This window comes from Loxodonta africana, chromosome 19 (assembly GCF_030014295.1).
Source record: "Loxodonta africana isolate mLoxAfr1 chromosome 19, mLoxAfr1.hap2, whole genome shotgun sequence".
NCBI lineage: Eukaryota > Metazoa > Chordata > Mammalia > Proboscidea > Elephantidae > Loxodonta > Loxodonta africana.
In genome coordinates this window covers 64,924,392-64,936,988 of record NC_087360.1, presented here as the reverse complement: position 1 = coordinate 64,936,988, position 12,597 = coordinate 64,924,392, and the positions used below count along the sequence as shown (strand labels likewise).

The window sequence follows — 12,597 nt, the reverse complement described above, 5'->3', positions numbered from 1 at the left end:
AGAATTTGAAAAGGGTACGACAAAAGATGAGCTAAAGTTCAGTGCATTAAAAAAATAACAATTTGAAGCATCTGAGATGAGCACAATTAAACATTCGCTTCTTTAAACTTTCTTTTTTTTTTTCAAAGATAAAAAAAGATAATTTTATTTCAAGCATCCACCTGAATATTCAGGAATAATGCTTTTGATAATATTCTAGTTATGTTTCCAAAGAAATCAAAGACACTCAGGACACTGCTTAAAATCAACTATTGTTGTGAGTTCCATTTTGTAGTACTAACAACGTTCCCTGAATTGTGTGTGCATTTGTCTGATGGTGATCAAATGCACTGGCATTATTGTGAAGAGAAGTGGGTCACGTAGATAGGGATTAGCAGCTTGCTTCATAAAAGAAGGTAGGAAGGGCATAACTAATAAAATTAGCAGCTCCCAAAAAGGTAGCATGGAGGTAAAGAAATGTACCAATTATCAAAAAATCACAATGCGCTTGTACGCGTGTGAGCAGGAAAAGTAACTCGCTTATCTTTGAGGAATACAAAAGTACAGTATAAGACTTTAGGGTCTTTTTATGTATTGATTATTCTCCTGTAGAAACAGGTAAAAATAGTTGAATAGGATGTCTGATAATGAGATTGGTGGCTGATTGTATTATTTTTAATAAGGCTGATAGGCTCTTTTATCTATCCGTGAAAATTGAGCTTTGTATGTGTTATGCTGAGTGGGCTTGTGTAAATTCAAAGAATAAATTTAAAACTTGCTTTAGCGGGCACACTTTACTTGCTCCAGTATGTTCAGAGACCTGTGCCAAGTGAGAATTATATTTCTGCCTCTTGTGGTCATTTAACTTCCTTTAGCCTCAGGTATCTGTTCTGCAAACCAGGAGATTTGTAGGACTTTTCCTAACCAGCTGGCTCACTAGAGACGTTCTCCGGCCCTGCAGCTCTTCCTCTAGTCGAGCGCACTTGTAACACATCCTTCCACCTTCCACGGATTCATGGATATTTTGAATATTCTGTTAGGACAAAGATTCATCACAGCCTTCAAAACATAAATCCTTTATGCCTCTTTTAAAGTTTTTTGTCACATTTTTATGCCCAGGTGTTCCTGTCAAATCCTGAAATATCCAGGCTGCCTAAACATTTACTGAGGGCAAAGCTCTCAGAGTGCGGGAGGCAGGACATGTAGCTTGGGAATTCAGTAAGTTGGCCCTCTAGGTGCCTTCTTTCCAATGCACAAAGCTGAAAATTCAATCTCACCTTCTCTCAAATAGCTATCAGCTCTGGGAATCTAGTTTGGGTTGAAAGACAGTGTAGAATAGGGGTCGAAAAACTGTGCCCAACAGGCTGAATCTGGCCCACCACCTGTTTTTCTAGAGCTTGTGAGCTTTTCAATTTTTAAATGGTTGAAAAAAATCAAAAGAAAAGTAATATGGCCTGACAGGTGAAAATTATATGACATTAAAATTTCAGTAGCTGTAAAGTTTTATTGAAGCACAGTTATGCTCCTTCATTTGTGTATTGTCTATGGTTTCGTTTGTGCTGCAGTGACAGAATGGAGTAGCTCTAACAGCGATCACATGTGCCTGCAAAGGCAAGAATAATATTTACTCTCTGGTCCTTTACAGAGAAAGTTTGTCAACCCCAGGTATTTAATAAAGTATAACTGATTCCAGTCACCTCCCCAGGGTCCTAGTCCATTGTTATTCAAGAGTAAATGCAAAGTATAAATCCTCAGTAAAATGATGGGAAAGCTGGTGATACATTTCTTGTTGTGGCTGCTGTCTTTATTTTACTTCATGAATGCAACAATGGATATCCCAAAGAATTATTACCTATGCCAGAAACAAAAGTATGCCTACAGTCATGATTAGAGATGTACATTAAAAGAGATTTTCACGCAGACCACCCAGAGTCTTCTCATGCCTAGTATCTGAGTTTGCCCCTCTCCCAGCTATTCCCTCAGTTTGTGTTCTGCCTTGAATGCCACTCGGGGTGTACTGGTTTACTTTTAGACCTGAAGATATAGCAACTTTCCCTGCAAACATTTCCATATGACCAAGAAAAAAAAAAAGCAATATTGAAAACCAAGTTCTTAAGTAAGAAGAACTAGGATCCCTTCAACTACTCAGGGAAGGTTTGCATTGATATTTCTATTTGTGTAGATGTAAATGATCATATTTGATTGGAAGGAAGGAGGGAGAGAGAGGGGAGTGGAGAGAAAGAGGGAAGGAGGGATGGGAGGAGGGAAGAAAGAAAGCATGAAAGAAAGAAGGGAGAGAGGGAAGGAGAAAGGGAGGAAGGAAGGGAAGAAGAGAAAAGGAGGAAGGGAGGGAGAAAGAGAGAGAAGGGAGGGAGGGAAGGAAAGAAGTGAGAGAGAGAGAAAGAAGAGAGAAACAAAACAAAACTAGAAAGAACATTTTAAAGTTGACCTTCCTCTCTCTAGTAAAGATTCATATGGATTGGAAACTATATATAATAAAACAAAAACCAAACTCAGTGCCGTCAAGTCAATTCCGAGTCATAGTGACCCATTATATTTTTGCTGTTTGACAACTGACTGGCTTTAATCAGCCTCTTAAGGCCTTGAAATAAAACAATACTTTATTCACTCAGAACTACTATTTGTGTGTGTGTGTGTTGGTTGGAAACCCTGGTGGCGTAGTGGTTAAGTGCTACGGCTGCTAAGCAAGAGGTCTGCAGTTCGAGTCCTCCAGGGGCTTCTCGGAAACTATATCGGGCAGTTCTACTCTGCCCTGTAGGGTTGCTATGAGTCGGAATCGACTCAATGGCAGTGGGTTTGGTTTTGGTGTTTTGGTTGTAAATGATAATGGGTTCTTTTTGTTTTTGTTTTTGAACACTTATCGTGTTTTAGGTGAACGTTTACGCAGCAAATCAGTTTCCCGTTCAAAAATTTATACACAAATTGTCCTGTGACATTGATTGCTATCCCTGCAACGTGCCGGCACTCTTCCCATTTCCATCCTGTCTTCCCATTTCTATCCATCCAGCGTCCCTGCCCCTCCTGCATTCTCTTATTTGCTTTTGGGCTCCTATACCCAACTCTTCACTTATCGGCATAGTTAGGTTCCTAAGACCATGTCATTATGCCAAAATTGGCATTATGTGAAAATGGAGGGTTTTTTTCCTTAGACCACCCATTTGTCTAATTTTTTTAAAGAAAATATGATCATAGAAATAATAACAGCTAAGCTTTGTTGATGTGCTCGTCACTGTGATGAGTCCAAATATGGATTATTCCTCTGTGGAGAAGGAGGTTTGGAGGAGACAAAGCTGGATAAAGCCGGGCTGTGTGACTGGAGGGCCCACGGCTTAACTACTTACCTTCCTCCTGTGCTGGGTCAGAGCTTCCCCAGCAAAGCTGCACCCAGGGCTCATTTCCACCCCTGAAAGCTCTGCATTCATGATCCCAGATCCTGCTGTGCCCTCCGGGCCTGTCTAGTCCCAAGGGCCGGGGCTTCCTGCGAGGGTGCTGGGAGCCTGGCCACACACCAGTCCCACAGAGGCAGAGGTTTCAGGTCCAGTTTGGCTAATTTGGGGATGCCATTAAACTCGCTTGCATGCATTTCTTCCAAATACCCTCTTCCGTGCCTCTTTCTTTCCTCCCTTCCCACCCCATAGCAATTTTGAGCTGCAGGCCCTCAGGCCACATAGGAGCTGGTAACGCAGAGCAGGTGCCCGCCGGCTCTGTGCTGCCTGCGCCTCCACTCAGAGGCCATGGCCAAGGAGGAAGTTGGACCCTCTTGGCAGCTGGATATGGTGCCCCTGCTACCAGGAGGGAGCACAGAGCAGCACAGCCCAGCTTCTAGGAGGCCACCAGGACCCTCCTTAAGGGAGGGGGTGCTCCACAGCCATTGCCACCATGCCCACCACCTTGTTAATGCACAAAATAGTCAGATAGTAGACTTTTAACTATTGTCCATAAATGTAAAATGCCAGATAATGAGAGAGTTGGTAAGTGAGGAATAGTGTAGTTGATTGTTCTAAGGAACACGTTCCTCACAGGTGTTATTATTTTATAGGCCAAACTATTATTTGGCTAAAAAGTGACTTCTGGGAGTGGCTTCAGTTCCAGATTACGAGAGTGTCTTAGGACAATAGCAGGGGTTCCTCCAATCTTTATCAGTCCAGTGAGTTTGATTTTTTTTGTGTGAATTGGAGCTTTGATCTATATTTTTATGCCATTCTAACCTGGACCTCCTATTGTGTCCCTGGTCAGAGTAGTTGGTAGTGGTAGCCAGATGCAATCTAGTTCTTCTTAGTGCCCCTTTGTAAATGATAATTCATTTTTAATGGGCTGCTTTCAGAATTATTTCTTTGTCTTTGGTTTTGGAAAGTTTGATTATCATATGTCTTGGTGAATTTTTTGAGGGCCATCCTGTATGAGGTTTGCTGAGCTTCTTGTATGGTAACCTTGTCTTTCATGATACTTAGGAAGTTTTCAGCCAAGATAATCTTCAAAAATTCTCTCTGTATTTTTTATTCCTTCCTCTTCTGGAATTCCTATTAAAATTCCTATTAGGTGTAAATTATTCCCCTTGATGGTGTCCCACATAACTCTTAGGCTTTCTTCATTTTTACTTCATTTTTTTAATTGTTCCTCAAACAAATTAGTATAAAGGGATCTGTTGTCTATTTCACTGATTCTTTCTTCTATTGATTCAGTTCTACTTCAGTGTCCTTCCATGGACTTATCTATTTCTCATATTTTATTGTTAATCTTCTGAATTTCTAGTTGTTGTTTTTGCATGGTTTCTTATTGTCTCTTGAGTCAGTTACTTTCTTCTTGTATTATTTTCCTAAATTCTTCCAGGGTTTTTTTCTGTTTTCATTGATCTCTTTGAGGATCCTAAATTTAAGTTTTTTGAATTCCTTCTCAGGTAGTTCCATTATCATTTCTTCTTTAGGAAGGTTTTCTTTCCTTTTGTTTACTTGTCTGAGCCATCTTATCCTGTTTTTTCATATGATTTGTTATTGTCTGCTCTCTCCAAGGCATTAAGGAGCTATTTTATTTATTTATGTATTGATTGATTTTATATTTGTTTTGTGCTGATTTTTTGTCTGGCTTTGTTTTGATATATCGGGGCGGGGCAGGTGATCACTGGTGACATAGGAGCACTCACCAGCTGTCACCGGGTGGGTGGGACGGTGGCAGGCAGGAGGAGCATGCATCACTGTTCACTGGGTGTGCAGGGCAGATAGGAGTGGGCTGGGTGTACGTGGGCCCCCACCTGTCATCAGACCAGTGGCATGAGAGTGTTGGATGGCACTCTCCATGTGAGCAGGCAGGAGAGCAGGAGGTTGTGGCAGGGGATGGGGAGCACAGGAGCACTTTCACCACTTCTCAGGTGGGCGGGGTGGCAGGCAGCTGGTGTGGAAGGCAACCAGCAGTGCAGAAGCACTCACTGTCACTCACCAGGTGGGTGAGGTGGTAGGTGGGGAGGTGTGGGGGGGGCGTGGTGTGTGGCCAGGGGCGTGGGCAAGCTTACTGGGGCATGCTGGGTGGGGGGCATCAGAGCGTGGTGGGTGACCAGGGTACCGAGTGCTTTCTACTGCTGGCTAGATGGGTGGGGCAGTGGGCATAGAGTTGTGATGGGTAGGGGGTGTGGCAGGCATATGGGGCATGGGACACTCTCTGCTGCTTGCTGGATGGAGGGATGGTGGGGGGTTATGGTGAGTTGCAGGATGTGGTAGATGACCAGCAGCACAGGTGCACTCACTCATGCTAGCCAGGTTGGCAGGGTGGGGAGGTGGCAAGTAGAGCAAGCTGGGTGAGGGGACAGAGAGGGGCACATACTACCATCCCTGGGTGGGTGGGGTGGCAGAGTTGGTGGGGTTCATGACACCAGTGAGGCAGGGGGAGGAGAAGCATGCTTCTCTGGTCACCGGGCATGGGTACCTGCCTGGGTGCTCCCTGTTGGCTGCAGCCAGCAATCAGGACCTGGTCCCAACCAAGCGTGAGGAGGAGGGGGTTGCCTGGGTTCCAGTTGGGTAAATGTCCTCATGCTGACACCCTATAGATCTATTACTTGGTGTGCATCACCCACCCTAATGGTCAGGGACTGCTGCTGGTAGGTAGTCCTGTCTCTGGATCCTGGCTCCCTCCCTGCTGTAACGTACTTATAGATCCCTGGAGCTCTCACCCTTATTCCTGTACTTTCCCTCCTTAGATACGTTTCATGTCCTGTTCACTTTGGTTCACTCCTGGTATGTCTGTACAGTTTCTCTGTCTCCTATTGGGAATTCTGTGACATTGCCTTCCTGTGCTCCTCACCCAGGATCACTGCTGGCTTTATGTCAAGATGGCCACATTGTGCTAGGCCAGCTGGCAAGGCATCTCTCCCCTGTATCTCTCCTCGTTTGTTGTTCTCATTCAGTTTCTCCTTCCAGTCGGTGTTCAATCTCATTCTTTATCCTTCCGTTTGAAGCTCAGCATTCCAGGATTGTCATCTTTATCTGTTTCACTTGGTTTCTTGGGTCTTTGCTGTAGGGGGACAACATGATGTGTCTGGCTAAGCCACCATCTTGGGCCATCTTCACAGTAATATGCTGTTAAAAGCTTGCTTGTCATCCAAGTGCTTTTCTATGCATGGGTCCGCTTTGTTATTACATGTCAGGCTTGGTTGTGGAAAGTGGTACCATCCTCAAAATAGACAAATCTTGGTTGAGTCTGGAAAATCTCTTCAACTCACTAGAATTTTACCAGAGGTGGCATTTCTATTCCTGATGTAAAAGCCCCTAAGAAAAACAGTGACCTTTAGTCCTTGGTGAGGTCTTAGTCTTCATCATAGCAAGTTATTGTCCAAGAGGTTTTTTTTTATTTTTCACTGAAGATCATATATCTAAAAAAAAGCTCATACTAATCCATTACTTAGTTGGTGGTTATTGAATAAATGCCTGTCACATATGTCTAGTTTTATGATAAGTGTTGTAGTGGATTCAGAAAATTATTAGATGTGATTCTTGCCCTCCAGGAGTTTGTAGTCTCACTGGAAAGGCAAAGTTCTCTCACATGAAATAGATAATCATTTTACTCATGGAAGTTTCAACACAAGCATAAATAGAGCTCAGAGAAGACATAAATCGTTTTGAGCAAAGAGGAGATGAATATTGTACTTGTTACTGAAAGAGTATAAGATCTTGGTAATCAGAGGTTAAGGGGAAGAAGTGGGCAATGCTAGTGAACAGAATAGATGGAATGAAAGCAAGAAGCAATATTTTAACTAAGTCAGGGTTGATGATGGAAGAAGACTGAGTCAAAGTATCTTTATTGCTATAGCTAGTTTGAGCAAGACCATGGAAGGCATTGAAAAGAGAGAGAGTAGATACCTAGTGATTGTGGAGATAGAATGCAGGCAATATTGGATATAAAGTTTGGAAACAAGAGCTTCAAGGCTCTTGCTGCGATTAAGAACATACTGGAGAGAAAAGGGTGGGTCTGATGAGTATGTCAGAAAGGAAGAATCAACATAAAGGGAAGAGTCAAAAATAAGTTTGACTCCAACAAGGCTGGCATTAATCCAAAAAACACAGGATAATAAATGTTGGAGAGGCTGAGGAGAGATTGGAACTCTTATACACTGCTGGTGGGAATGTAAAATGGTACAACCACTTTGGAAATCTATCTGGCGTTTTCTTAAAAATTTAGAAATAGAACTACCATACAACCCAGAAATCCCACTCCTTGGAATATATCCTAGAGAAACAAGAGCCTTCACACAAACAGATATATGCACACCCATGTTTATTGCAGCTCTGTTTACAATAGCAAAAAGCTGGAAGCAACCAAGGTATCCATCAATGGATGAATGGGTAAATAAATTGTGGTATATTCACACAATGGAATACTATGCATCGATAAAGAACAGTGACGAATCTCTGAAACATTTCATAACATGGAGGAACCTGGAAGGCATTATGCTGAGTGAAATTAGTCAGAGGCAAAAGGACAAATATTGTATAAGACCACTATTATAAGATCTTGAGAAATAGTATAAACTGAGAAGAACACATACTTTTTTGGTTACGAGGGGGGGAGGGAGGGAGGGAGGGAGAGGGTTTTTTACTGATTAATTAGTAGATAAGAACTGCTTTAGGTGAAGGGAAGGGCAACACTCAGTACATGGAAGGTCAGCTCAATTGGACTGGACCAAAAGCAAAGAAGTTTCCGGGATAAAATGGATGCTTCGAAGGTCAGCGGAGCAAGGGCAGGGGTTTGGGAACCATGGTTATGGGGGACTTCTAAGTCGATTGGCAAAATAATTCTATTATGAAAACATCCTGCATGCCACTTTGAAGTGTGGCGTCTGGGGTCTTAAATGCTAACAAGCGGCCATCTAAGATGCATCAATTGGTCTCAACCCACCTGGAGCAAAGGAGAATGAAGAACACCAAGGTCACACGACAACTAAGAGCCCAAGAGACAGAAAGGGCCACATGAACCAGAGACCTACATCATCCTGAGACCAGAAGAACTAGTTGGTGCCCAGCCACAATCGATGACTGCCCTGACAGGGAGCACAATAGAGAACCCCTGAGGGAGCAGGAGATCAGTGGGATGCAGACCCCAAATTCTCATAAAAAGACCAGACTTAATGGTCTGACTGTGACTAGAGGAATCCTGGCGGTCATGGTCCCCAAACCTTCTGTTGGCCCAGGACAGGAACCATCCCCGAAGAGAACTCATCAGACATGAAAGGGACTGGACAGTGGGTAGGAGAGAGATGCTGATGAAGAGTGAGCTAATTATATCAGGTGGACACTTGAGACTGTGTTGGCATCTCCTGTCTGGAGGGGGGATGGGAGGATAGAGAGAGTTGGAAGCTGGCAAAATTGTCACGAAAGGAGAGACTGGAAGGGCTGACTCATTAGGGGAGAGCAAGTGGGAGTACGGAGTAAGATGTATATAAACTTATATGTGACAGACTGCCTTGATTTGTAAACGTTCACTTGAAGCTCAATAAAAGTTAATAATAATAAGTTTCCTTGAGTGAAAAATGAGAGGAAAATTGGATTTCCTGAGATACTTGTTATAGGTAGAAAAGGAGACAATTTGAAAGCATGGAGATGATATCAAATTTTGATGCATTGAGTTTGAAAATGTTGAGGGACATCTAATTGAAGCAATCCAATCTCTAACTCGAAAGTCACTTAGAGATCTGTAACTAGTTCCCATTAACCTATGAAACTGGAGGTGCAGATTTAAACACTTTCCATTTGGAGCTGATAACTACTCCACCTAGTATATGAGCCCACTGAGGAAGGAAAGGAAGAACAAGCAACCAAAGATAAACTTTGACAGCCCTAATGTTTACCAAGGGAGAGATAACAAGGTGGTACATATTTTGGAAAAATAAGTTACATCATCACATATGCTTTTCAAGGATAGGATGGTCAAGAGGGAAACACACACACACACACACACACACACAAAGAGCTCAAGGAAAGTGATGACTAAGAAAATGCTTGGAGAATGAGGAGGCCATTGATAACATTCCAGAGTGTATTTTCTGTTGCCTTTTGGGGTAAAAACTAAACTGCCTAGACCTGCCTTGTGTAGCTTTCTACTTCTATTGTAATAATACCCATTAAAATTCATTTTTAAGTCCTTTATGGTGATTTTTATTTTTTCCTTTATTTTTTCTTTTGTTCTTTTTTGTTTGTTTGTTTAACTCTGTCTAGGAATTTATCTTATTTTGCTACACAAAGTAGCCCATCTGCTGTCATTTTGAACCTGTGGGAAGCTCGTCATCAACACGATGGTGATCTTGACTCCCTGGCCTGTGCCCTTGAAGAGATTGGAAGGACACACATGAAACTCTCAAATATTACAGAATCCCAGCTGGATGAAGCCGACTTCAACTACAGCAGGCAAAATGGACTCTAGTCCATGTCCTCTCCAGAGACAAGGCAACGACCAGCTTTGGGACATTTGCTTTAAATGGGAAAGAAAGAGGCAGCTTTCTGCCCAGTGGCATTTGGGGAATTTTGCCTTTATTTCCAATCAGTGAGAATCCCTGGTTGAAGAAATTGAATTTTATATAGGTAAAACGTGTCAATAGGGAAAATGCAAGCTCCCTTAGATATAAGAGGGCTCCTCTGTCCCCTCTGAATCCACACTCGGGTTAAGACTTGATGAACTCCTCAGATTTGGAGAGTCAAGGATAAAAGTGAGGGGCATATCTAGATAAAAGTGGCTGTGGGAAAAGATTAGCTACAATAAAGCTGGGAAGGCAGACACTGAATAAGTGCATGTTTTGAAACAGGTTTTTAATAATGTGCCCCAAAGGAGCAGCTGATTCTGATACCAGATTGTCAGAGTTTTCTACCAACTGGCAACTGTGATGTTGGGAATCGTTGAAAAACTTGCTTTTAGAAGTGTAACTGGGCTGCCGACCCATTTGTATGACTTCAAGGACATCAAGGAGAGAATGAGGGCATTTAGAATTTAGAATCTGAGTACGTTACACCAGCACCAATTCCCTGTAAATGCTAGCCACTTAACGAAGACAAGATCGAAAGGTAAGATAGACCACAAATAAGTTCTTGACGTGAACCCCTCCTTCATTTTCTTCAAGACAAACCTACCCACATTCTTTCCTCCCCTTTTTTAAATCCATTACAGCAGGAAGGAGAGGTTTCAAGGACTATGTTTAGATCTTCCAATATAGAAATTTATTTCTCCTAACTCCACAAAGCAAGACCGTCTCCATTCCCAGCTAAGCCACTCAAGCAGCATAGAGTACTATTAGAGCACAGCTTATTACAGCTTATTACTGGAGACAGGAGAGGTCAAATCAGGCCCCAGGAAGCATGAACTGCAGATGTCTCAGGCCTCAAATTTTAAGACAGGTGTTGACCTGGTTCCCCAATATTGTTATTTTAATGGCATGAGAGATTTTGCTGTACTTTAAAATCTAGGTTCCTGAAATTTTCTGGCTTTTTGGTATTATGTCATCACAAAATCTTTCAGTAGGGCTGTATATCATTCTCCCTTTGCCTCTCGGGAAACAAGTCTTTGCTCTAAATGGTATCCATCTAAATAGACCTGAGGGTTACCTCTACCGCACTGTTCCAGAAACTGAGGCCTTGTTCAGGGAGCTTCCCATTACTGATTACTCAACCTCACCAAGTATGCTTTCTTTACAGGGCCATTAACATACGGCTATCAATTCTGATCTGATTATCTGTTTTTTAAATAAGAGGCAGGGACATTATGAAGAATTGAAATCCACAGATAATTCATAACCTTCATCTTAACCCGTTATTCCCACTTCTAATCCTGTTAAATCATTTTTGACAAGATGTCCCGGTAGCCTAAAGATAAATACATCTGCTCCTGCTCGTCTTCTGATGGATATTTTAATTAGTTGTCCACACTCAGGACCGCCAAAGTCAAGGACCTAGATTAACCACAAAGCAACTAATTAGCTACTTAGTGGTTGGCTGTATTAGAATAAAAAAAAAGTAGGCAGGGAGTCAAAAAAGTTGGGGAGTATTTGGCAGTGGGGATATGATTAATGTTTTTAAACAATGTTTTTTCCATCCCTTTGTTTAAAAAAATGGTATAATCTTCACCCATGTGAAGAAGACCTAAAGACAGGTTGAATTTATGATACCAAGCATAAGGTATTGAAGAACACTTGAATACGTTGGCCACTGTTTCTAACTAATGTGTGGTATATATATGGTCCCCTGTATTGGATAGAAGGCTTTGCTACATGAAATTCAAAAGCATCTTGCTTTTCTCAGGAACCAAAGGCTTATTGTACAGAACAAAAAAATCCTTAGAACTTTCAAGCATACTTTCAAAATACCATATCTAGATCAGGAGAACACACTTTGCTCAACTTGTTTATTCATTCTAGGGGACAATAGAAAGTATGAGAGTGTAAATCACTTGACATCCCTGATATAAATTCTGATATATATATATATATGTATATATATATATGCCTGAATTTTGAAAATGCACTTGAACATGATATCATATAGAGTAACAAAGGAAACAACATGATTCACCTCTGATTTCAGCCCAAGGTTTAAATCCACTTTTAAGTCCATTTTTCCCCTTCTTTTACATTTCTCTTTGTTTCTGTTAGGGTCGTACACAGAATTTCTAGAGAAGCAGATGAACTTTTGTGGCCATTGCATGTCAAGGCTGTGCAGAATTACAATAGAAACTCAAAGAGAACCCATGTTTTCGTGATAGAAGACCAAGGGGAGTTGCAGATCAGATAAAGACTTAGCTCACGCTGGAATTTCTGGTTAATTACTGTGACCTAAGCATTTGTGCTCTTTTGACATTTGCATATTGCAAATACTCCTCTTTAAAAAGATTTGTCAGTTTGAGCACTTACTTTGAATGTCTTATTCTCCCAGTGCAACGGAAACCAAAATATTAAAAGTGGCCTTTAATACTTGGTGGGTTACTGAAAATTTTTATGAAATAGCCCACTTACATGCCAAATCTGTCGGTCCTCAAAGGCATCTGTGTCTAATAGTCATGCTTTGAACAAGACTTAAAATTATGCCACCAAAATGGTGAACTTCACAGCTTCACCCGACTGCAGCATTATAA

General features: G+C 41.8%; 1 protein-coding gene across 2 annotated transcripts in view; it reads left to right on the top strand.

Annotated features, from left to right (window-relative positions):
* The window catches only part of UNC5D (unc-5 netrin receptor D), a 627,625-nt gene extending 617,648 nt beyond the window's left edge, over window positions 1–9,977 (top strand). For both annotated transcript variants that reach the window (XM_064272820.1, XM_003412541.4), the window contains one exon: window positions 9,699–9,977. In XM_064272820.1, the coding sequence (XP_064128890.1) occupies window positions 9,699–9,903 (205 nt within the window). In that variant the 3' untranslated portion in view covers window positions 9,904–9,977. The remainder of the gene's footprint in view (window positions 1–9,698) is intronic.
* The last annotated feature ends 2,620 nt before the right edge of the window (window positions 9,978–12,597 follow it).